Source organism: Ylistrum balloti, unplaced genomic scaffold (assembly GCF_031769215.1).
Source record: "Ylistrum balloti isolate Yb309-2 unplaced genomic scaffold, AGI_CSIRO_Ybal_v1 Utg370620, whole genome shotgun sequence".
Taxonomy (NCBI): domain Eukaryota; kingdom Metazoa; phylum Mollusca; class Bivalvia; order Pectinida; family Pectinidae; genus Ylistrum; species Ylistrum balloti.
Genome location: NW_026782380.1, coordinates 431,651 through 454,282, shown reverse-complemented (window position 1 = coordinate 454,282; position 22,632 = coordinate 431,651). Strand labels below are relative to the sequence as shown.

The following is a 22,632-nucleotide window of genomic DNA, read 5'->3' as shown; positions in this document are numbered from 1 at the left end:
GGCTGCCGGCATAATGCAAGAAAACGCATCAGTAGAACAAGAACAAGATGCAAATTTAGCATTAACAGATCTTGATAAGGGTACTTACTTCAAAGAAAATATCCTGATAGAATACGGACACATGTGTTCGTCAAAATAGGTCTTGTTTTCACAGCAGGTCTTGGATATTTCAGTTCAGCTGTAAATATCAGTGAAAACTTAAATTGTAGTATATTTTCATTGTAAACAAACACTAACTTGTGTAATCAGCAATAATCCGCACCTATATCGTCGAATCAATGAACGACGAAAATGTCTTTATCAATGGATTCGTCCTTTTTGATCTCGTATACGTGCATGAGAGATTATAAGGATTTTCAGTGTTAATGTAAAAATGTATTTTTATCAAAATGGGATCATTACACAAAGAGATATAATTTTTACAAAAAAAAAGAAAAGAAATAATCTTTCATGTTGTAATGAAAAGTTTATGCTATACACAGGGGTTAAGCTGTTTTCCCGTTTTCCTCAACTGATGTCTTCCACTCCACAATAAAGTTAATTAGACATTCCTTCAATGTAAAAGATTAATTTCTTTTCTCTCTACTGGACATATTTATTTCAGAGAATTTCTGTATTTTTAAACTAGATGAGAGTGATTTCTGGTAACAACTTGACAAGAATCAAACATTGGTCTTCGGAGAGATAATTATACTGCTCTACCAACTGAGTCAAAAAAATTCTCTGTTAGTTGAGTGACACAAACTGTATGAAACACTATGTAGAAGCTGAGCCAACCCCTTCCTTTTACACGTTGCTTCTTGTTTTTCTTGTGGTTTCCTTACCTAAATCTCATCCTGAGACTCACCACCCATGATATTTCATTGGCTGCCAATATAAAAGAGCAAGTGATAAAACCAATTCCTGTCCAGCACCTCAGCAGAAATCAATACCAGGTCTCTGGTGTGACAATTCCACAGCTCTGTATACCGAGCTAAAGATGCATTGTTTGTCAGCTGAGTGACATAGACCTTATTAAATACAGTTATATGTACAAGTTAAAAACATTCAGTTCCTTTTACAGTGGCTTCAACAGTTTTCACTGTTGTAGATTTAATAAGAAGATGGTTCCACTGGAAAAAAATACATCTCACTAGAGGGGATGGGATACTGGTTTTTGCTATACCTTAACTAAGTCTGAAATTCCAGATGTTTACCCCAGAACAATGGTTACCGGTCAACATCTTGATATTGACTGTTTATGTCAGAACTCATTACTACTTAGTATTCCTAGTCGTTACTTGACAGTTTCCGCCATTATCATTTATATTTATCTATAACGATTCATTTTCTTAGATATTAACAGCAGAAGGTATAACAAAACATTTGTAGACTGGATTTTTGGTTAACATGTGTTATGTTGAACAAGTCATCAATTGTATAATATTCTAGTAACACTGAAGATGAGAACTCCCTTGATTTAGAGTAAGTGACTTAGCATCAATGTTACAAGTTGTAAAGTTTTACTTGGAATTTGGTGTAAGTTTAACCAATCACAAATGCATACTGTATCTACTTTTCCTTTGTTGAAAGTCATTTATATCGAACCCTGTTGTGCAACAACAAATGTTGTTATTGTTACTTTTTATATGAACATCACCTGGTAAGCACAGGAAAATAAGAAAGGAAAAAAATACTCACATTGCTTACATATACCTAATCTTTAAAAATTAAGAGACAGAAAGCTGAGAAATTTCTTATCAAACATGCTAACTTTTATGACAGGCACTTTCAATTAACAGGATGTGTTATTAAAAAAAACACCCTTATGTGATTTATTTTTTGTGAACAACAGAGATATCACCCTATATTTTATACCATATTCCACTGTAAATGTAAAGAAAATCATTTTTAAATCATCAATGGTGCTAAAAAGCTGAGTAATTTTCAAGTAGAAATATTAAGCTTTCAAGATTAATAATTAAAACTCAATCATGTTTTTTTTGTTACGAAGATGGGCTTTACTTCTTGCAAAATGACTTCAGATGGGAGGGTCATTTCTATAACTTGACACTTCCTAAAGGCAATATCTGATGGAGGAAGTATGCTAATTAATCAATCCACTTAGAATTATACTAACTAGATTGATTTTTATACTTCATCTCAAACTGTTGAGAATTTCAACATGTATGTTTATATCACTTAAATGCATACCCAAGTTTTATGAACATTCCTTATGCTAAGATTGATTAAAAAGGTAAATAGGGGGCATTATGACTTGTTCTACAGAAGTGATGTTAAAAGTCCTTATTGTTTATTTCATGACTGCTTCTCCACATACATTTTATAATGATTTATTTTTGTTTCTAAAGGCCTTCATTCTGCCAAACCTGGAGTCCAATGTGAATCAGTAATTCGTTTTCCTAGACTATTTGAGAAATATCCATTTCCTATTCTCATCAACTCTGCCTTTCTCAGGCTGTCCGATGTCTTTAGGACTGGGTAAGTAAACTTTTTGATTTAGTCAAACTAGTATTTATTGACTTTATTTCGTATGATCAATTTATGTCATCAATTAAAACACAATGTGATGATACATTTACTTACATATCACATCTTTTAGACCTAATAACTGAGGGAGCCATTGTTTACATAAACCTGAAATCCCAAAATGTAGTCCTAATTCATAAACATAATTATATCCTAAAAGTAAATACATGGTAGTTTTGCACACATTTAATTATTAACCAAAAGAATTTTTTAGGTAAGTGTGTATTTATTCAATTTTTTGGTAACTTTATCAGTCACTTCTTCCAATCTTATAGAAATAACTTTCTGCGGTGGTGCATTCTGAGAGTAACACTACAGAGCGAGAAACATTTGGACAAAATCCTCAACGTTGATGAGTTTGTACGAAGGATATTTTCTGTCATACATAGTAATGATCCCGTGGCGAGAGCCCTCACCCTCAGGTTTGTTAATTAAACCATTTACCCAGGCTTAGTTCTGTTTGCATTTTCTTATAAAAATAAAGTTATAAACAAACCACTTTTGGCAGATATGGTGTTTGGAACCTCATGGACTTAATAAGTTCATCCATGACAGTTTGCTTCCCTATATAAAATAAAAGACCTTATCAGGTGACTTAATGTTGACTTTTATTGATATAAATCTTCAATAACTTTTACATTTTGAACTACCATTTTATTGTAACCTTCAGACTTCCAGTAACTGTAATTCATTTCTGTTGAATAGAACTTTGGGAAGCATGGCTAGTGTGATTCCAGAGCGTAAAACTGTCCACCACACTATAGTCTCTGGTCTGGATTCCAATGATCGCCTTGAAGTAGATGCAGCTGTGTTTGCAGCGAAACGATTTGCAGCCCAGTCACGGTGAGCATGTAGAATAAGTAACTAGTGGTATAGTGTTCAACTGTTAGTACATTCTGCAAATTGTACTATAAAGTATGAATTGGAATGTAAATCCTACTAAAAGATTTATTGTACTTTTGAATTAAATTGTATTTTTAACACAAGTATATTTTACAAATTGATGACTTTTTCATCATTCCTTACCTGCATTGTTGGTTTCATCTTCAGCACTTTTGCCGCTAACATCTGCAGTAAGATTGCAACGATGATAGAAAAGATTGCCACTCCAGTGGAACTGAAATTGAGACTTATTCCTATCCTTCAACACATGCACCATGATGTAGACACAGCAGCAAAGGTAACACAGCAAATTAGTACAACATATTGAACATTGTATGTAACACATGCTTACAACTATTGACCAAAAATTACTTCTGTTACTCTTTGTTTGTGTCAGGATTTATTTGATAAATGTGAGACCAGGTGAGTTTGTCGGGATTTACTTGTTTTTACAGGCCAGAGGGGTTTGTCGGGATTTACTTGTTTTTACAGGCCAGAGGTGTTTGTCGGGATTTACTTGTTTTTACAGGCCAGAGGTGTTTGTCGGGATTTACTTGTTTTTACAGGCCAGAGGGGTTTGTCAGGACTTACTTGCCAGTTTCCCTGCTCAGAAATTTATAACCTTGACTCTGCACACAATGACACAACTAGCTGCCCAGTCATTGGTGGATATCGAGTCACATGTACAGTTGTTGATGTCCTGCCTAAGAAAAGATCCAAGGACTGTGGTGAAGTTTGTCATACTAAGAGACATGAACAGTCTAGCACGAAAGACTCCTCATCTGTGGACTGATATATCTGTAGAGGTAGGAACATTGTAAATAAAGGCATCATTATTTGTGGTAAATGTTGATTTTTTTTTTCAAATTTTCTCACATTCAGTCTTTAAATGTGTAAGGTAGAAAATTTTGTAGGGTGAGTTTGATTGATGACCATATTTCCATATAATGCAGGTACATATACTGATAACTCCAACCAATCACTGACGTGCTTCCAAATGTTGAGGCATGTAGAGATAGTGTCTGATTGCTCTGCTCCAACGAAATTGAAATGTCAAGTTAAGCTGTAATCATCTAGACATATGCATGATAGCTACCACTTTTACTATACTTGTAGATCCTTTATAGTAAGGTTCTTGGTTCATTTGGTTTTACCTGATCAATAGCAGTTATCTCCCTTGACCTTAGTTTTCAGACCAGTGTTCATTTGAGCAAGATTTCAGAAAAATAATTCTGCAGTTATTGAAATTCTCTGCACCAGTCATAAAAAGAATCAGAAATCATCAGTGATCATCAGAAAATGTTAATCATACAAATAAAATCAAATAAAAGTACAAGAGGATATTAGAAAGTTGTGAGCCTCGCACATTGACTTTAATACCTACCTCTTGCTGGATATAGTTGTTAACTTCCAACAACATTATTTTAAGAGGCATACCCCAAATGAGTTAATAAAATGTTAAGTTTCTTGTCCTGTATGGTCAGACTGACAAACAGATTGAAGAGTATGTGCCCTTTATTGGGAGTCTTTCCTGTCTTCTACAACTATCAAACACTAAATGAAGGCAAGCCATTGGGCAGAGTTTACTCAGGACAGTGTACAAACAAATGATAGAAAACCAATGGGTTATTGTCTCCGAGTTTGTAGAGGCAGCATACCTTCCATGTGGATCCATACATGGCATACTTCATGAGTATTGTCATTTTGTTTGACAGGCACTATGTGAGTTTGTGCTGAGTGCGGAGACCCTTGCCTTGAAGACTGCTGGTCTTGATGTCCTGTCCACACTTTCCGGCTCTGTGGCCTTCCAGCTGTACATGCAGAAGGATGGTAACCAAAATACTTCTATTGCTACAAATTTCCTTTCTTTTATTTATACTAATTTTAACACAAAACAGTTATCGGATGGGTCAGATGTTTTGTTCGGTCTGGACTTTTTGTCTTCTTTATCTTAGTAAATTAAATGCAGATGATTCCAACACTGTTGAGTCCAATTCTACTAAAATTTCCATTTTTGTGTCAAACATTCAGGCGTCACTTTGTCTCGGGTAAAAGGTTCCTAGCTTTGGTCCTAATGACTGAGTGTGATTGGTCAGTCATATCTGTGTTAACAAGCCCTATTGTAATTTTCTATCAAACATTAATCCCTGCATTTACAGAGGTGCACAGATGAAGGTTAGAACTGATATAGAATTAAGCAACCAATCTGAAAATAAAATACACTGTAGTCTGTTAACCGTAAATCCACCGTGTTTTGTTTACGTTTTTTATGATCATGGCTGCCAGAAATCTAAAAGGAAAAAACAAGCGATAATTTCCGTACTGATGCAGTTTAATAAAAATGCTAGTGTGTCATTGACACATTAGTTTAGGATTTTAGATACATTTACTGGATATACATGTTCATATACACACTGCTAGTTTCATTATATTCTATTTACGATATACATTCTTACGGTGCTGTACGTGGAAAGGTAAAGATATGCTTCAGTGACATTGACGCAGCCTTCATCTTTTTGTAGTCCACCTTAGTGCTATTGAGGTTTTATGAATGTAGATTGTTCATGATTTATTTTAAAATATTGTTGACAGGACTTGTTACTCTTAGCATTGGAGAAGCAGAGTATTTGCTTTGTGTTGTAGTGTTGATTAAACAGATAAAGACTGTAATACAGAGAAAAAATTTTGTATTGTAGTATCGGAGAAGCAGATGAGAACTATACTAGAAGTCTGTAATCTGTGCTATCTCTGTGACAATGCCAGTCTTTCAGCCACAGCCACGCACTTCTTCACAAATGTCGCCATCTGTCACAAAAAAAGTAGTAAGTTCAAGATGTTGTTGGTACTGAAAGTTATGAAGTGATATACAAAGAGTTGTAGCCCATTGTTAATGTAGGATTTGTATGTATTAATCAAAACACTCCTGCTCTCTGTCAAATTGATAATAAATCACTGGATTTTATATGTCAGCAATGTAAAAAGTAAATAACTACTCAGCTGTCTTAAAAGATTTTTAGTTGGTTTTTCAGACTGTCCCGTTTGGACTCCAGACCAAGATATTGTAGCTGGTGCACGCCTCTCTCTCACTACTCAGATCTGTTTATCAGCCTGGAGCACTGAATCACAGGATCAGGCTGCTCTCAAGGTATAAAAAAATTACTTATATTTGTCAATATAATTACCATACATTTACCAGATGTATTTCATGTGAAAATTAGCGAGACACTTAAAACAAAAGATTGTGTATGGATATGAGGGAATGTGATAAGATGGACATCAGGCCACAGTACAATGGCAGACTGATGTACATTATTTATGCTGCGATAAGCTCAGACAACGAAACATTTACTCTGAATTAAAGTCAGACGGTGGACATGTAATGGTCTAACTCAAAGTCAGGCAGTGGACATATTATGGTCTAACTTAAAGTCAGGCAGTGGACATATTATTGGACATATTATGGTCTAACTTAAAGTCAGGCAGTGGACATATTATTGGACATATTATGGTCTAACTCAAAGTCAGGCAGTGGACATATTATGGTCTTACTCAAAGTCAGGCAGTGGACATATTATGGGACATATTATCAAAGTCAGGCAGTGGACATATTATGGACTCAAAGTCAGGCAGTGGACATATAATGCTCAAAATCAAAGTCAGACACTCCACAAAAAATGTTCTAACTCAAAGTCAGACAGTGGACATATTATGGTCTAACTCAAAGTCAGGCATATTATGGTCTATTCAAAGTCAGGCAGTATTATGGTCTAACTCAAAGGACATATTATGGTCTAACTCAAACTCAGTCAGTGGACATATTATGGTCTAACTCAAAGTCAGGCAGTGGACATATTATGGTCTAACTCAAAGTCAGGCAGTGAACATATTATGGTCTAACTCAAAGTCAGACAGTGGACATATTATGGTCTAACTCAAAGTCAGGCAGTGGACATATTATTGGACATATTATGGTCTAACTCAAAGTCAGGCAGTGGACATATTATGGTCTAACTCAAAGTCAGGCAGTGGACATATTATGGTCTAACTCAAAGTCAGACAGTGGACATATTATGGTCTAACTCAAAGTCAGGCAGTGGACATATTATGGTCTAACTCAAAGTCAGGCAGTGGACATAATATTGGACATATTATGGTCTAACTCAAAGTCAGACAGTGGACATATTATGGACATATTATGGTCTAACTCAAAGTCAGGATATTATGGTCTAACTCAAAGTCAGGCAGTGGACATATTATGGTCTAACTCAAAGGTCTAACTCAAAGTCAGGCAGTGGACATATTATGGTCTAACTCAAAGTCAGGCAGTGGACATATTATGGACATATTATGGTCTAACTCAAAGTCAGGCAGTGGACATATTATATTATGGTCTAACTCAAAGTCAGGCAGTGGACATATTATGGTCTAACTCAAAGTCAGGCAGTGGACATATTATGGTCTAACTCAAAGTCAGGCAGTGGACATATTATGGTCTAACTCAAAGTCAGACAGTGGACATATTATGGTCTAACTCAAAGTCAGGCAGTGGACATATTATGGTCTAACTCAAAGTCAGGCAGTGGACATATTATGGTCTAACTCAAAGTCAGGCAGTGGACATATTATGGTCTAACTCAAAGTCAGGCAGTGGACATATTATGGTCTAACTCAAAGTCAGGCACATATTATGGTCTAACTCAAAGTCAGGCAGTGGACATATTATGGTCTAACTCAAAGTCAGGCAGTGGACATATTATGGTCTAACTCAAAGTCAGGCAGTGGACATATTATGGTCTAACTCAAAGTCAGGCAGTGGACATATTATGGTCTAACTCAAAGTCAGGCAGTGGACATATTATGGTCTAACTCAAAGTCAGGCAGTGGACATATTATGGTCTAACTCAAAGTCAGGCAGTGGACATATTATGGTCTAACTCAAAGTCAGGCAGTGGACATATTATGGTCTAACTCAAAGTCAGGCAGTGGACATATTATGGTCTAACTCAAAGTCAGGCAGTGGACATATTATGAGTCAGGCAGTGGACATATTATGGTCTAACTCAAAGTCAGGCAGTGGACATATTATGGTCTAACTCAAAGTCAGGCAGTGGACATATTATGGGACATATTATGGTCTAACTCAAAGTCAGGCAGTGGACATATTATGGTCTAACTCAAAGTCAGGCAGTGGACATATTATGGTCTAACTCAAAGTCAGGCAGTGGACATATTATGGTCTAACTCAAAGTCAGACAGTGGACATATTATGGTCTAACTCAAAGTCAGGCAGTGGACATATTATGGTCTAACTCAAAGTCAGGCAGTATTATGGTCTAACTCAAAGTCAGGCAGTGGACATATTATGGTCTAACTCAAAGTCAGACAGTGGACATATTATGGTCTAACTCAAAGTCAGGCAGTGGACATATTATGGTCTAACTCAAAGTCAGTCAGCAGTGGACATATTATGGTCTAACTCAAAGTCAGGCAGTGGACATATTATGTCTAACTCAAAGTCAGGCAGTGGACATATTATGGTCTAACTCAAAGTCAGGCAGTGGACATATTATTGGACATATTATGGTCTAACTCAAAGTCAGGCAGTGGACATATTATGGTCTAACTCAAAGTCAGGCAGTGGACATATTATGGTCTAACTCAAAGTCAGGCAGTGGACATATTATGGTCTAACTCAAAGTCAGGCAGTGGACATATTATTGGACATATTATGGTCTAACTCAAAGTCAGGCAGTGGACATATTATGGTCTAACTCAAAGTCAGGCAGTGGACATATTATGGTCTTACTCAAAGTCAGGCAGTGGACATATTATGGGACATATTATGGTCTAACTCAAAGTCAGGCAGTGGACATATTATTGGACATATTATGGTCTAACTCAAAGTCAGGCAGTGGACATATTATTGGACATATTATGGTCTAACTCAAAGTCAGGCAGTGGACATATTATGGTCTTACTCAAAGTCAGGCAGTGGACATATTATTGGACATATTATGGTCTAACTCAAAGTCAGGCAGTGGACATATTATGGTCTAACTCAAAGTCAGGCAGTGGACAGTGGACATATTATGGTCTAACTCAAAGTCAGGCAGTGGACATATTATGGTCTAACTCAAAGTCAGGCAGTGGACATATTATGGTCTAACTCAAAGTCAGGCAGTGGACATATTATGGTCATATTATGGTCTCTCAAAGTCAGGCAGTGGACATATTATGGTCTAACTCAAAGGGCACATATTATGGTCTAACTCAAAGTCAGGCAGTGGACATATTATGGTCTAACTCAAAGTCACGCATTGGACCGGCAGTGGACATATTATGGTCTAACTCAAAGTCAGGCAGTGGACATATTATGGTCTAACTCAAAGTCAGGCAGTGGACATATTATGGTCTAACTCAAAGTCAGGCAGTGGACATATTATTGGACATATTATGGTCTAACTCAAAGTCAGGCAGTGGACATATTATGGTCTAACTCAAAGTCAGGCAGTGGACATATTATGGTCTAACTCAAAGTCAGGCAGTGGACATATTATGGTCTAACTCAAAGTCAGGCAGTGGACATATTATGGTCTAACTCAAAGTCAGGCAGTGGACATATTATGGTCTAACTCAAAGTCAGGCAGTGGACATATTATGGTCTAACTCAAAGTCAGGCAGTGGACATATTATGGTCTAACTCAAAGTCAGGCAGTGGACATATTATGGTCTAACTCAAAGTCAGACAGTGGACATATTATGGTCTAACTCAAAGTCAGGCAGTGGACATATTATTGTCAGAGTGGACATATTATGGTCTAACTCAAAGTCAGGCAGTGGACATATTATGGTCTAACTCAAAGTCAGGCAGTGGACATATTATGGTCTAAAGTCAGGCAGTGGACAGTGGACATATTATTGGACATATTATGGTCTAACTCAAAGTCAGGCAGTGGACATATTATGGTCTAACTCAAAGTCAGGCAGTGGACATATTATTGGACATATTATGGTCTAACTCAAAGTCAGACAGTGGACATATTATGGTCTAACTCAAAGTCAGGCAGTGGACATATTATGGTCTAACTCAAAGTCAGGCAGTGGACATATTATATTATGGTCTAACTCAAAGTCATTCAGTGGACATATTATGGTATTAATCAAAGTCAGTCAGTTGACATATTATGGGACATATTATGGTCTAACTCAAAGTCAGGCAGTGGACATATTATGGTGTCAGGCAGTGGACATATTATGGTCTAACTCAAAGTCAGGCAGTGGACATATTATTGGACATATTAAGATCAAACTAAAGGACACCCATAGCACATAGGTCTTAATGGTCTTACTCAAAGTCAGGCAGTGGACATATTATTGGACATATTATGGTCTAACTCAAAGTCAGGCAGTGGACATATTATGGTCTAACTTAAAGTCAGGCAGTGGACATATTATTGGACATATTATGGTCTAACTCAAAGTCAGGCAGTGGACATATTATGGTCTAACTCAAAGTCAGGCAGTGGACATATTATTGGACATATTATGGTCTAACTCAAAGTCAGGCAGTGGACATATTATGGTCTAACTCAAAGTCAGGCAGTGGACATATTATGGTCTAACTCAAAGTCAGGCAGTGGACATATTATGGTCTAACTCAAAGTCAGGCAGTGGACATATTATGGTCTAACTCAAAGTCAGGCAGTGGACATATTATGGTCTAACTCAAAGTCAGACAGTGGACATATTATGGTCTTACTCAAAGTCAGGCAGTGGACATATTATTGGACATATTATGGTCTAACTCAAAGTCAGGCAGTGGACATATTATTGGACATATTATGGTCTTACTCAAAGTCAGGCAGTGGACATATTATTGGACATATTATGGTCTAACTCAAAGTCAGGCAGTGGACATATTATGGTCTAACTTAAAGTCAGGCAGTGGACATATTATGGTCTAACTCAAAGTCAGACAGTGGACATATTATGGTCTAACTCAAAGTCAGGCAGTGGACATATTATGGTCTAACTCAAAGTCAGACAGTGGACATATTATGGTCTAACTCAAAGTCAGACAGTGGACATATTATGGTCTAACTCAAAGTCAGACAGTGGACATATTATGGTCTAACTCAAAGTCAGGCAGTGGACATATTATGGGACATATTATGGTCTAACTTAAAGTCAGGCAGTGGACATATTATGGGACATATTATGGTCTAACTCAAAGTCAGACAGTGGACATATTATGCTCTAACTCAAAGTCAGGCAGTGGACATATTATTGGACATATTATGGTCTAACTCAAAGTCAGACGGTGGACATGTAATGGTCTAACTCAAAGTCAGGCAGTGGACATATTATGGTCTAACTTAAAGTCAGGCAGTGGACATATTATGGGACATATTATGGTCTAACTTAAAGTCAGGCAGTGGACATATTATGGGACATATTATGGTCTAACTCAAAGTCAGACAGTGGACATATTATGCTCTAACTCAAAGTCAGGCAGTGGACATATTATTGGACATATTATGGTCTAACTCAAAGTCAGACAGTGGACATATTATGCTCTAACTCAAAGTCAGACAGTGGACATATTATGCTCTAACTCAAAGTCAGGCAGTGGACATACACTACCATTACCAAATATTACCAAATATAGGTTTATTGTTGTATATGAGAATTATGTAGTAAAGACATATCTTGTCATATGATCACATGTTGGTGTATATTACACATGAGTTCATGTTAATTAAGTCAGGTGGTCAGACAGGAATTGGAATGTTTAAAGGTTGAAATGATGTTTAATTGAATAAAGGTGTTTGTTTGGACCATTCTAGATACTTGATTTGTACTATAAATTTGTTCTTGATGTTGCAGGTTTGTCTCCATTGTGCTGTTAGACTGGCTGAGGTCTACCCTGAGACTGGCCCTTTCTTCGCCGCAGAAATAGTACAACTTCTAGAAATGGCCAATGGTATGAGACTTATGTTTGTCTTTTAATCTGTGAGGATCTTTACAGTATTTTAGGACCTGAAATTCATAGTACTTGTAAATAGTTTGTAAAATCCAAAGAAAGAGAGAGAAGTATTGTTAGATTTTACCTGAGCAGTAGTCAGTACTATTTCTCAGTGTTACTGACAATGCATCGCTATTTAATTTACAGGGGATCTTGGGCAATATCAGATTAAAAATTGGATGGAAGGAAGGGGGTGGGGGAGTGGGGGGGTTGAGGAGAGAAAGAGATGGGGAGAGAGAAAAACACCAATATCATTAGCTCAGTCACCCATGTCTCGCATACTTAAAAGATTTTATACATAAACATGTTTATACTTGGAACACCTTTTGACATGTATACCAATCTACAGTATAAGATAACTGTAATCAGACGGGTCTCTTTCCACAGATAAAAACTGCCTCATGTTGTGTGAATGTCTGGCAGCCATTGGAGAACAGAACAGTGATGTTATTCTAGACATTGTGCCACAACTGTTGCACATTTTCCAAAATCTCGGCCAACAACCCAAAGTTTCAGGTCAATTTAAAGTAGGTGTCAAACTAAATCAAAATACCATCAATGCCATTGTTCCTTTTGAGAAATTCATGCATAAGTCTTAATTAACAAATTTCCGAAATGATTTTACTACAAAGTTACTCAATGATGTTCAGCTGAGTTTGAAACAAGAATTTACACCAATTTGTCTTACTATATTGTCTGTGTTATATGTGTCATCATAATTATAATTCAGTTTGGTGTCACAGTAGGGAGTACATTTCTCATTATCAGTAAATAATTATTTGTAAATAATGAAATGAAAGTCCTAGTGCGTAAAGAAATAATTTCCACTTGTTTCTTATATACATATATGTTGATCAATTAAAGTTATATTTTTATTTGTGTTTTCAGACCTATATTGGCACTCTATTGTTCCAAGCTGCAGATGGCAAGCCCATCCCAACGAATGTTAGAGAGCTTGTGATTAAAGATATGGAATCTGCAACCAGTCCTTGGTTTGCTTACAAACTAGGCCGTCAAGCTATGCGGTATGGCCAGTACCATGTGGCTACGGACCTGTTCAGCATGTTGTCACGGAGAGTAGCATCAGAGCACTTCCATTTCTGGATGCTGGGTTTACACGAGATCTGCAATGCTGAAGCTCACCTCTGGGATGTTGGAACAGGAAGTGATATCATGAGAATAGATGATACCATGATGCATTACCAAAAAGGACTAGCTGCTCTCAAAGTAAAATAATTTAATTGATTTATTTCACAAACATATGTACCACTATTTTGAATCAGTCACACTGTCATCAAGTGGATACTATAGATACTTTTAAACCAAAGCAATTTCTCTAAACTGATCAGAATTGATGAGATGTAACCTTCCTCTTCGGTTATGTTACTTCTGAGATATTTGTATTAAGAAGCCCTTGAAATCTGTTTGTTGTAGGCAGCTGCGACACCTAATTCCCCGCTCCAGTTCCAGTGCTGGTATGTGCGTCTGAGGACCGAACTGCTCCAGGTCCACTGCCAGTTGGTGCGTAACTGTAACACCTTTCGTACCTGTCCTCCACCAGCAATATCCACTGCTCTGGCCATGTCACGTGGCCGTGAGATTTCTCGCTGTGGACAGATCTTGTCTCAGGTCAGTGTATATATCACCATGTCTACAGGTCCACTGCTTGCCCATAATGATGTATGTATCGGTTAATTATCTTCTAGTACTAATAGGTAATGTAATGAGTAACTAAACAACACAACAGAACATAAAAGGAAGTATGAATGAGGGTTTTTAGGTCACCCGAGACAAAGTCTCATGGTGACCTATTCTTATACCCTTCATCCAGCGTCATGCATCTGTAAATAATTTAACACTTTCTACTTCTCAAAAAACTTGATCTGATTTCAATGAAACCTTCCCTGGCCTAAGTTGAACCAAAATTGTGAATTATACAGTCCTCACTAGCTTACTATATTCAGTGTCACAATTTCTGTTTCATGACACTTGATAACTATCCTTTAACCTTTATATTCAATATTGCTTATCTCAGGTGACTGTCAAGGTCGCTAGGCCTCTTGTTTTTCTACAACTTACCATTACTCGTCCTTTTTCACTCTTTTGATATGTTAATAATGATCAATAGAACACTGTGTCTGTCATGTAAAATATAAAACCATTCTCATGCTGAAACTTATTTTAAGAGGTCAAACTCAAAAGCTAAATTTCAGTGAGAAATTACCTTTCTTAATCCGTTATATATGCTTTATATTTTGTTTACTTTGAATCCAATGCAAGATTTCTGTGCCAACAAATTGATTTAAACCCAGAACTAGAGTTTCAGAATGATTTATCTAAAGTTTATGTGATTAACTTATTTTTACATTTGACTGCAGCTCAACAAGAGTATGGGTGATTATGAAAGTCTAAGCACCAAGTTTTCTGCCCTGTACCAATCCTCCTTTGATGCTGACCCGAATACACTGAGGAACATCATATTGTATCCTTTAAAGTACATGGAATCACATTACCTCCTTTGTATCTATAATGCATGAAGATTTTATTGAGGAATAGTTTTCATTTGGTTTGTTTAGCTAGCAGGTAACATTTCACTGAGTCTAACTGATCAACACCATTAAAATCAGAACAACACTACAATGACTTATCATGCCAATAAGAGATTAAGTTTACTAAATTGCTATTTACTTAATCTGTTATAGTCTTGTAATGCTATTCTCATCCCTCCACTACATATACTGCCATGACAATCCTTCCATGTCTTTCAAAACACATAAACTTTACCAAACATTTACCTCCCTCCTTTGCTACAATATGTCCTTGACATTGTTCAGACTCCAGCAGTGTTGTGAGGTGATGAAATCAGCCATATTGTCTGTTGTCAAGCCAGACTCACCAGGGTACGATTCTATGATGACTTGGTCTTGTGTTAATCTATTTTACTCATTTCTAGTGATTGAATGTTAAGTTGGATAATGAAAGATTCTTAATATATTGTGATTGCATACTTTAAAAACCTTACTTTTGTGGTCTGTTTATACATTTGTGCCTTTTTAAATGAGAGTTAAGAATATGATTTTTTATGAAAGTATAGTTTAAACATGTACATAGTTTCAAACTTTTTCGTATTTTCATAATTTTTGTAAGGACAAGTGAATGCCCAGACTGGCAGTGACTAGAATATCCTCTGATTACAGGTGTCAGCAGCAGATTTGGATGCCAACAACCTCATGTCACAAAGACCAGTTAAGTAAGGCAGTGCAGCAAGTACAGCTTGATATAGATAGTTCCTTACAGGGAGACCATGGCCAGGCTCTCACACACAAGGTAACTCTCCCACACAAGGTAACTCTCCCACACAAGGTAACTCTCCCACACAAGGTAACTCTCCCACACAAGGTAACTCTCCCACACAAGGTAACTCTCCCACACAAGGTAACTCTCCCACACAAGGTAACTCTCCCACACAAGGTAACTCTCCCACGCAAGGTGAAGTATATATATAATCCAGGCTCTCACACACAAGGTAACTCTCCCAGGCAAGGTGAAGTATATATATATAATCCAGGCTCTCACACACATGGTAACTCTCCCACACAAGGTAACTCTCCCACACAAGGTAACTCTCCCACACAAGGTAACTCTCCCACGCAAGGTAACTCTCCCAGGCAAGGTGAAGTATATATATATAATCCAGGCTCTCACACACAAGGTAACTCTCCCAGGCAAGGTAACTCTCCCACGCAAGGTAACTCTCCCACGCAAGGTAACTCTCCCACACAAGGTAACTCTCCCACGCAAGGTAACTCTCCCAGGCAAGGTGAAGTATATATATATAATCCAGGCTCTCACACACAAGGTAACTCTCCCAGGCAAGGTGAAGTATATATATATAATCCAGGCTCTCACACACAAGGTAACTCTCCCAGGCAAGGTAACTCTCCCACGCAAGGTAACTCTCCCACGCAAGGTAACTCTCCCACGCAAGGTAACTCTCCCACGCAAGGTAACTCTCCCACGCAAGGTAACTCTCCCACGCAAGGTAACTCTCCCACACAAGGTAACTCTCCCAGGCAAGGTGAAGTATATATATATAATCCAGGCTCTCACACACAAGGTAACTCTCCCAGGCAAGGTGAAGTATCTATATATATACTCCAGGCTCTCACACACAAGGTACATACTATATATATAATCCAGGGTCACACACAAGGTACATACTATATATATAATCCAGGGTCACACACACAAGGTACAGTCTATATATATAATCCAGGGTCACACACACAAGGTACAGTCTATATATATAATCCAGGGTCACACACAAGGTACATACTATATATATAATCCAGGCTGTCACACACAAGGTACAGTCTATATATATAATCCAGGCCGTCACACACACAAGGTACATTCTATATATATAATCCAGGCCGTCACACACACAAGGTACATTCTATATATATAATCCAGGGTCACACACACAAGGTACAGTCTATATATATGATCCAGGCTGTCACACACAAGGTACAGTCTATATATATAATCCAGGCCGTCACACACACAAGGTACATTCTATATATATAATCCAGGGTCACACACACAAGGTACATACTATATATATAATCCAGGCTGTCACACACAAGGTACATACTATATATATAATCCAGGGTCACACACAAGGTACAGTCTATATATATAATCCAGGGTCACACACACAAGGTACAGTCTATATATATAATCCAGGGTCACACACACAAGGTACATTCTATATATATAATCCAGGGTCACACACACAAGGTACAGTCTATATATATAATCCAGGCTGTCACACACACAAGGTACAGTCTATATATATAATCCAGGCCGTCACACACACAAGGTACATTCTATATATATAATCCAGGGTCACACACACAAGGTACATTCTATATATATAATCCAGGCTGTCACACACACAAGGTACAGTCTATATATATAATCCAGGCTGTCACACACAAGGTACATACTATATATATAATCCAGGGTCACACACACGAGGTACACATATATATAATCACACACACACAAGGTACATATATATATATAATCCAGGCTGTCACACACACAATATATATAATCCAGGCTACACACACAAGGTACTATATATATATAATCCAGGCTGTCACACACAAGTTACAATCTATATATATAATCAAGGGTCACACACAAGGTACATACTATATATATAATCCAGGGTACACACACAAGGTATATATATAATCCAGGCTGTCACACACAAGGTACAGTCTATATATATAATCCAGGCTGTCACACACACAAGGTACAGTCTATATATATAATCCAGGCTGTCACACACACAAGGTACAGTCTATATATATAATCCAGGCTGTCACACACAAGGTACATAATATATTTATAATCCAGGGTCACACACACAAGGTACAGTCTATATATAATCTATATATATATATCCAGGCCGTCACACACACAAGGTACAGTCTATATATATAATCCACACACAAGGTACATTATATATATATAATCCAGGCTGTCACACACACATTCTATATATATAATCCAGGTCACACACAAGGTACATATATATATATATCCAGGCCGTCACACACACAAGGTACAGTCTATATATATAATCCAGGGTCACACACACAAGGTACAGTCTATATATATAATCCAGGGTCACACACACACACACAAGGTACAGTCTATATATATAATATATCACACACAATATATCCACACACCAGGCTGTCACACACACAAGGTACAGTCTATATATATAATCCAGGCTGTCACACACAAGGTACATACTATATATATAATCCAGGGTCACACACAAGGTACATACTATATATATAATCCAGGGTCACACACACAAGGTACAGTCTATATATATAATCCAGGCTGTCACACACACAAGGTACAGTCTATATATATAATCCAGGCAGTCTATATATATAATCCAGGCTGTCACACACAAGGTACAGTCTATATATATATAGGCTGTCACACACAAGGTCCATATATATAATCCAGGCTGTCACACACACAGGTACAGTCTATATATATAATCCAGGCTACAGTCTATATATATAATCCAGGCTGTCACACACACACAAGGTACATATATATAATCTATATATATAATCCAGGGTCACACACACAAGGTACAGTCTATATATAATCCAGGCCGTCACACACAAGGTACAGTCTATATATATAATCCAGGCTGTCACACACAAGGTACATAATATATTTATAATCCAGGGTCACACACACAAGGTACAGTCTATATATAATCCAGGCCGTCACACACAAGGTACAGTCTATATATATAATCCAGGCCGTCACACACAAGGTACATTATATATATATAATCCAGGCTGTCACACACAAGGTACATTCTATATATATAATCCAGGCCGTCACACACAAGGTACATACTATATATATAATCCAGGCCGTCACACACACATGGTACATTCTATATATATAATCCAGGGTCACACACACAAGGTACAGTCTATATATATAATCCAGGCCGTCACACACACGGTACATTCTATATATATAATCCAGGCCGTCAAACACAAGGTACATTCTATAAATATAATCCAGGCTGTCACACACAAGGTACATTGTACATAAGTAATCTAGATTCTCATTCACAAGGTAAAGTATCTATATAAGTAATCAAGGTTTTTGTACACAAGATAAATTCTACAAATATAATCCAGCCTCTGACACAAGGTAAATTGTACATAAGTAATCTAGGTTGTCACATAAACAAGGTAAATTCTACATATGTAATCCAGCCTCTCACACACGAAGTAGATTGTACATATGTAGTCTAGGCTTTCACACACAAAGTAAATTCTACATATGTAATCCAGCCTCTCACACATGCAATACATTCTACATATAAAATCTAAGCTTTCACACTCAGGGCACACACTATATATGTAGTCCAAACTGGTATAGGGATTAATATAGGAGTTTTTTTAATTATTGTAAGAATTAATATATTTTACTGAACATGTTACAATTTTATGCAATGTGAAGTTGATTTCTATTTCAGCATATTGACCTATTACTACAATCTGTTCGAGGGTTTATACAGGCCACCTTTAGATATCCCAGGTTCTTCTTCCAGCGTCTGCAGTGTACAACCCTCAAGGTAAACTCTTTTTTGTACAACACTTTGATTTTTCCAGCAGTGGTATTTCAAACTCCTTCAAATATGCCTGTATTTAATGGTCTGAAAATTCTGTATTCAAAACAATGTCATAGATCTAGCATTGATATATATATAATCAAACATGGCAGATAAATTCACTTACGTTTTCAGGCCCCGCGGCCATCTTCAGGCAATTGTACTACGTTACATAGTAACGTTAATAGCAATGTCTATTGTTTGATTTTCTATATATAGGAAACATAAAGCTTTTTTATTATATATATATGCTCTGATTTGTCTCCTACAAGCATTTCTAAAGATTTCATTTGGTTTGATGTGTGTTTGTAGCTGGCAGTATCTCCGCAACAAAATGCCCAGATGGAGCCCATCCTCATCCACCACAACACGTTACTTACCCTGAAAGTAGAGGGAATAGTCCAGCATGGTCAGCGACGCGAGCTTTATCGTAGTGTGGGTCAGGTTCGACTGACCGTAACTACTACACTGGTCAACAGAAGCCAGATTGTCACAGATACTAAGGTATATAATAAAGATAAAGTTGTTTAGTTGGACATTTGACAGAATCACTTTAGTCTGTATAAATTTAATTTAGATACAAAGTTATCATGTATGTTTGCAAATTTTTATATTCAAATTCAAGAAATTTTCATAAATTTTATACCGGATATCTCATACACATCATTAATCATCATTGAATTTTGAATGATATTCCAGATTCTTAGTTATTTACAATGTTTATCTTGTCTGATCCTGTAAGATTCATTTTTTTATTACTCTTGTTTAGACAATAAACCATGTTTTTGACCCTGCAGGTAAATGATTCCCAGACAACAAACACCTTGAGCCAGAGTGTTTCCCCACACAATGACTATTTCAGTGTTAGCTTCCTGTTGGCGTTCCCCATCAGTGGGGTACATTCCGTGTCAATAGAGGCTGCAGTGGAGGACCAGGATGGAGCTCTTTGGTGTACTGGTCCAAAGGTCTGCAGCACAGTCAAGTCTTATGATGATGCCATGATGAAAAAGCCAAAGGCTGCATCCATAAGGACTTCATTTGGGCAGATGCCAGGTCACTCATGACCAGTGTATATAACACTATATGTGTTCATGTTCATAAGATTGATTGAATGCTTCCGACAAAAGAATGTAAAGAACCGAAATTGGCAATATTCAAAATACGAGATTATTTATTTGAAGTGAATCCTCTATTATGACACTTCTGTTGTGACTCAGATTGCAGAAGTGGGGACCCTCCAATATAACACTTCTACTATATCTAGGATTAAAAGTGGGGACCCTCCAATATAACACTTCTACTGTATATAGGATTGTAAAAGTGGGGACCCTCCAATATTACACTTCTACTGTATCTAGGATTAAAAGTGGGGACCCTCCAATATAACACTTCTACTGTATATAGGATTAAAAGTGGGTACCCTCCAATACAACACTTCTACTGTATCTAGGATTAAAAGTGGGGACCCTCCAATACAACACTTCTACTGTATCTGGGATTAAAAGTGGTGACCCTCCAATATAACACTTCTATTGTGACTCGGATTGTAAAAGTGGGGACCCTCCAATATAACACTTCTACTGTGACTCGGATTGTAAAAGTGGGGACCCTCCAATACAACACTTCTACTGTATCTAGGATTAAAAGTGGGGACCCTCCAATACAACACTTCTACTGTAACTAGGATTTCAGAAGTGGGGACCCTCCAATATAACACTTCTACTGTGACTCGGATTGTAGAAGTGGGGACCCTCCAATATAACACTTCTACTGTGACTCGGATTTTATGAGCTGTGAGTAGGAAAGTTCATTAAGTGTCCATATTTGAATTTGTGGTAAGAATGGTAGTATGCACTTAGTATGGCCAGGTATGGATGAAGATTAAAATCTTTCAAGTCATGATGACACAGGCCATCAACTGTGTTATGCTTTACAAAGATATTGTTTCTCATAAATGAAAGCAAGTTGAAATGCATACAAAATGTTTTTTGTCTGCTGAGGACAGATGTCATAAATAAAGTGCTTAAACTTGATGTGTTTTTTTTTTATCAATCTAGAGAGTGTACATCAAAGTAGACGAAGATGTGTCACAACTTTCTTGGTTATGTAAATTCAGCATAAAGTTTAAAAAATATTAAATACAACAGTAATTGTGCTGCTTGTGAAGAGGATAAAATCTGAAAGACAGAATTTTTTTCAAACATAAGATGTGTATGTAAATCAAACACGATGCAACATGTCAAAGTTATGGATTCCTATTACTCCATGGCCATGTCTTGTATGCCGAGATTCACTATTTTGCTGTGTTTCGTGCATGGTACCTTGAGAAAGGCTTACAGAAGCTTGCAGGGAAAATTAATCCAGTTTGGTCGAGGGCGTTTGATAATTGGTTACAGAAATTTACTGGACAAAAGGTGATGCAAGACTGCAAATGGAATTGTCTCCCTTCGCACATATTTTCAAACCATCAAGTTTCTAAAGTCCAAAAGAATTTCAGTCAACAAACTGAACTATGTATTGTTACTCCCACACTTACGGTTTTTCAAGATGATCATCCAAAGTAACTTCTGTTCAAATACCACATAACCCTGGGTCATAGTTCTCAAAAGATAAACTTTCATGTATGGACAAGCTGCAGTAGTCAAACTTGAAAGGCATTTCTAGTACGTTGTCATCATCCTTCTTGTCAATTTACAGATATCACCTTCATAACATTTATTGCCTTTCTTTGTTGAAATCTTTTGGACACTAGTATTAAAGTTTCTGAAAGGATCTGTTTCAGAAAGTCAAAGTCTTCACTTACATTGAAAGCAAGACTAAATTTCAGAAACACCCCTCTTATTAGCCAGATTTGCTGTTAATTACCAAATATTTACCAGTTAAGAGCCATCATTCCAATAACTTTATATTTGACCTATCATGGTCATGTGACTTGTCAATCACATTTAATGCATTACTGTAA

At 37.0% G+C, this 22,632-nt stretch overlaps 1 protein-coding gene across 2 annotated transcripts; it reads left to right on the top strand.

The window, feature by feature from the left end:
• Nucleotides 1-21,687, top strand: LOC132557062 (integrator complex subunit 7-like). Of its 2 annotated transcripts, none has more exons than XM_060221543.1 (19): nucleotides 1-80; nucleotides 2,352-2,481; nucleotides 2,805-2,951; nucleotides 3,235-3,372; nucleotides 3,580-3,709; nucleotides 3,978-4,217; nucleotides 5,127-5,241; nucleotides 6,108-6,233; nucleotides 6,441-6,556; nucleotides 12,298-12,394; nucleotides 12,824-12,963; nucleotides 13,325-13,663; nucleotides 13,871-14,065; nucleotides 14,815-14,918; nucleotides 15,271-15,336; nucleotides 15,634-15,763; nucleotides 19,536-19,634; nucleotides 19,983-20,174; nucleotides 20,468-21,687. In XM_060221543.1, the coding sequence occupies exons 1-19, from the start codon at nucleotides 14-16 to the stop codon at nucleotides 20,732-20,734; spliced, it is 2,838 nt and encodes a 945-aa protein (XP_060077526.1). In that variant the 5' UTR covers nucleotides 1-13; the 3' UTR covers nucleotides 20,735-21,687. The 2 variants fall into 2 exon arrangements, with proteins under 2 accessions (XP_060077526.1, XP_060077525.1); XM_060221542.1 differs by having other exon boundaries at nucleotides 6,429-6,556.
• Nucleotides 21,688-22,632: the final 945 nt, after the last annotated feature.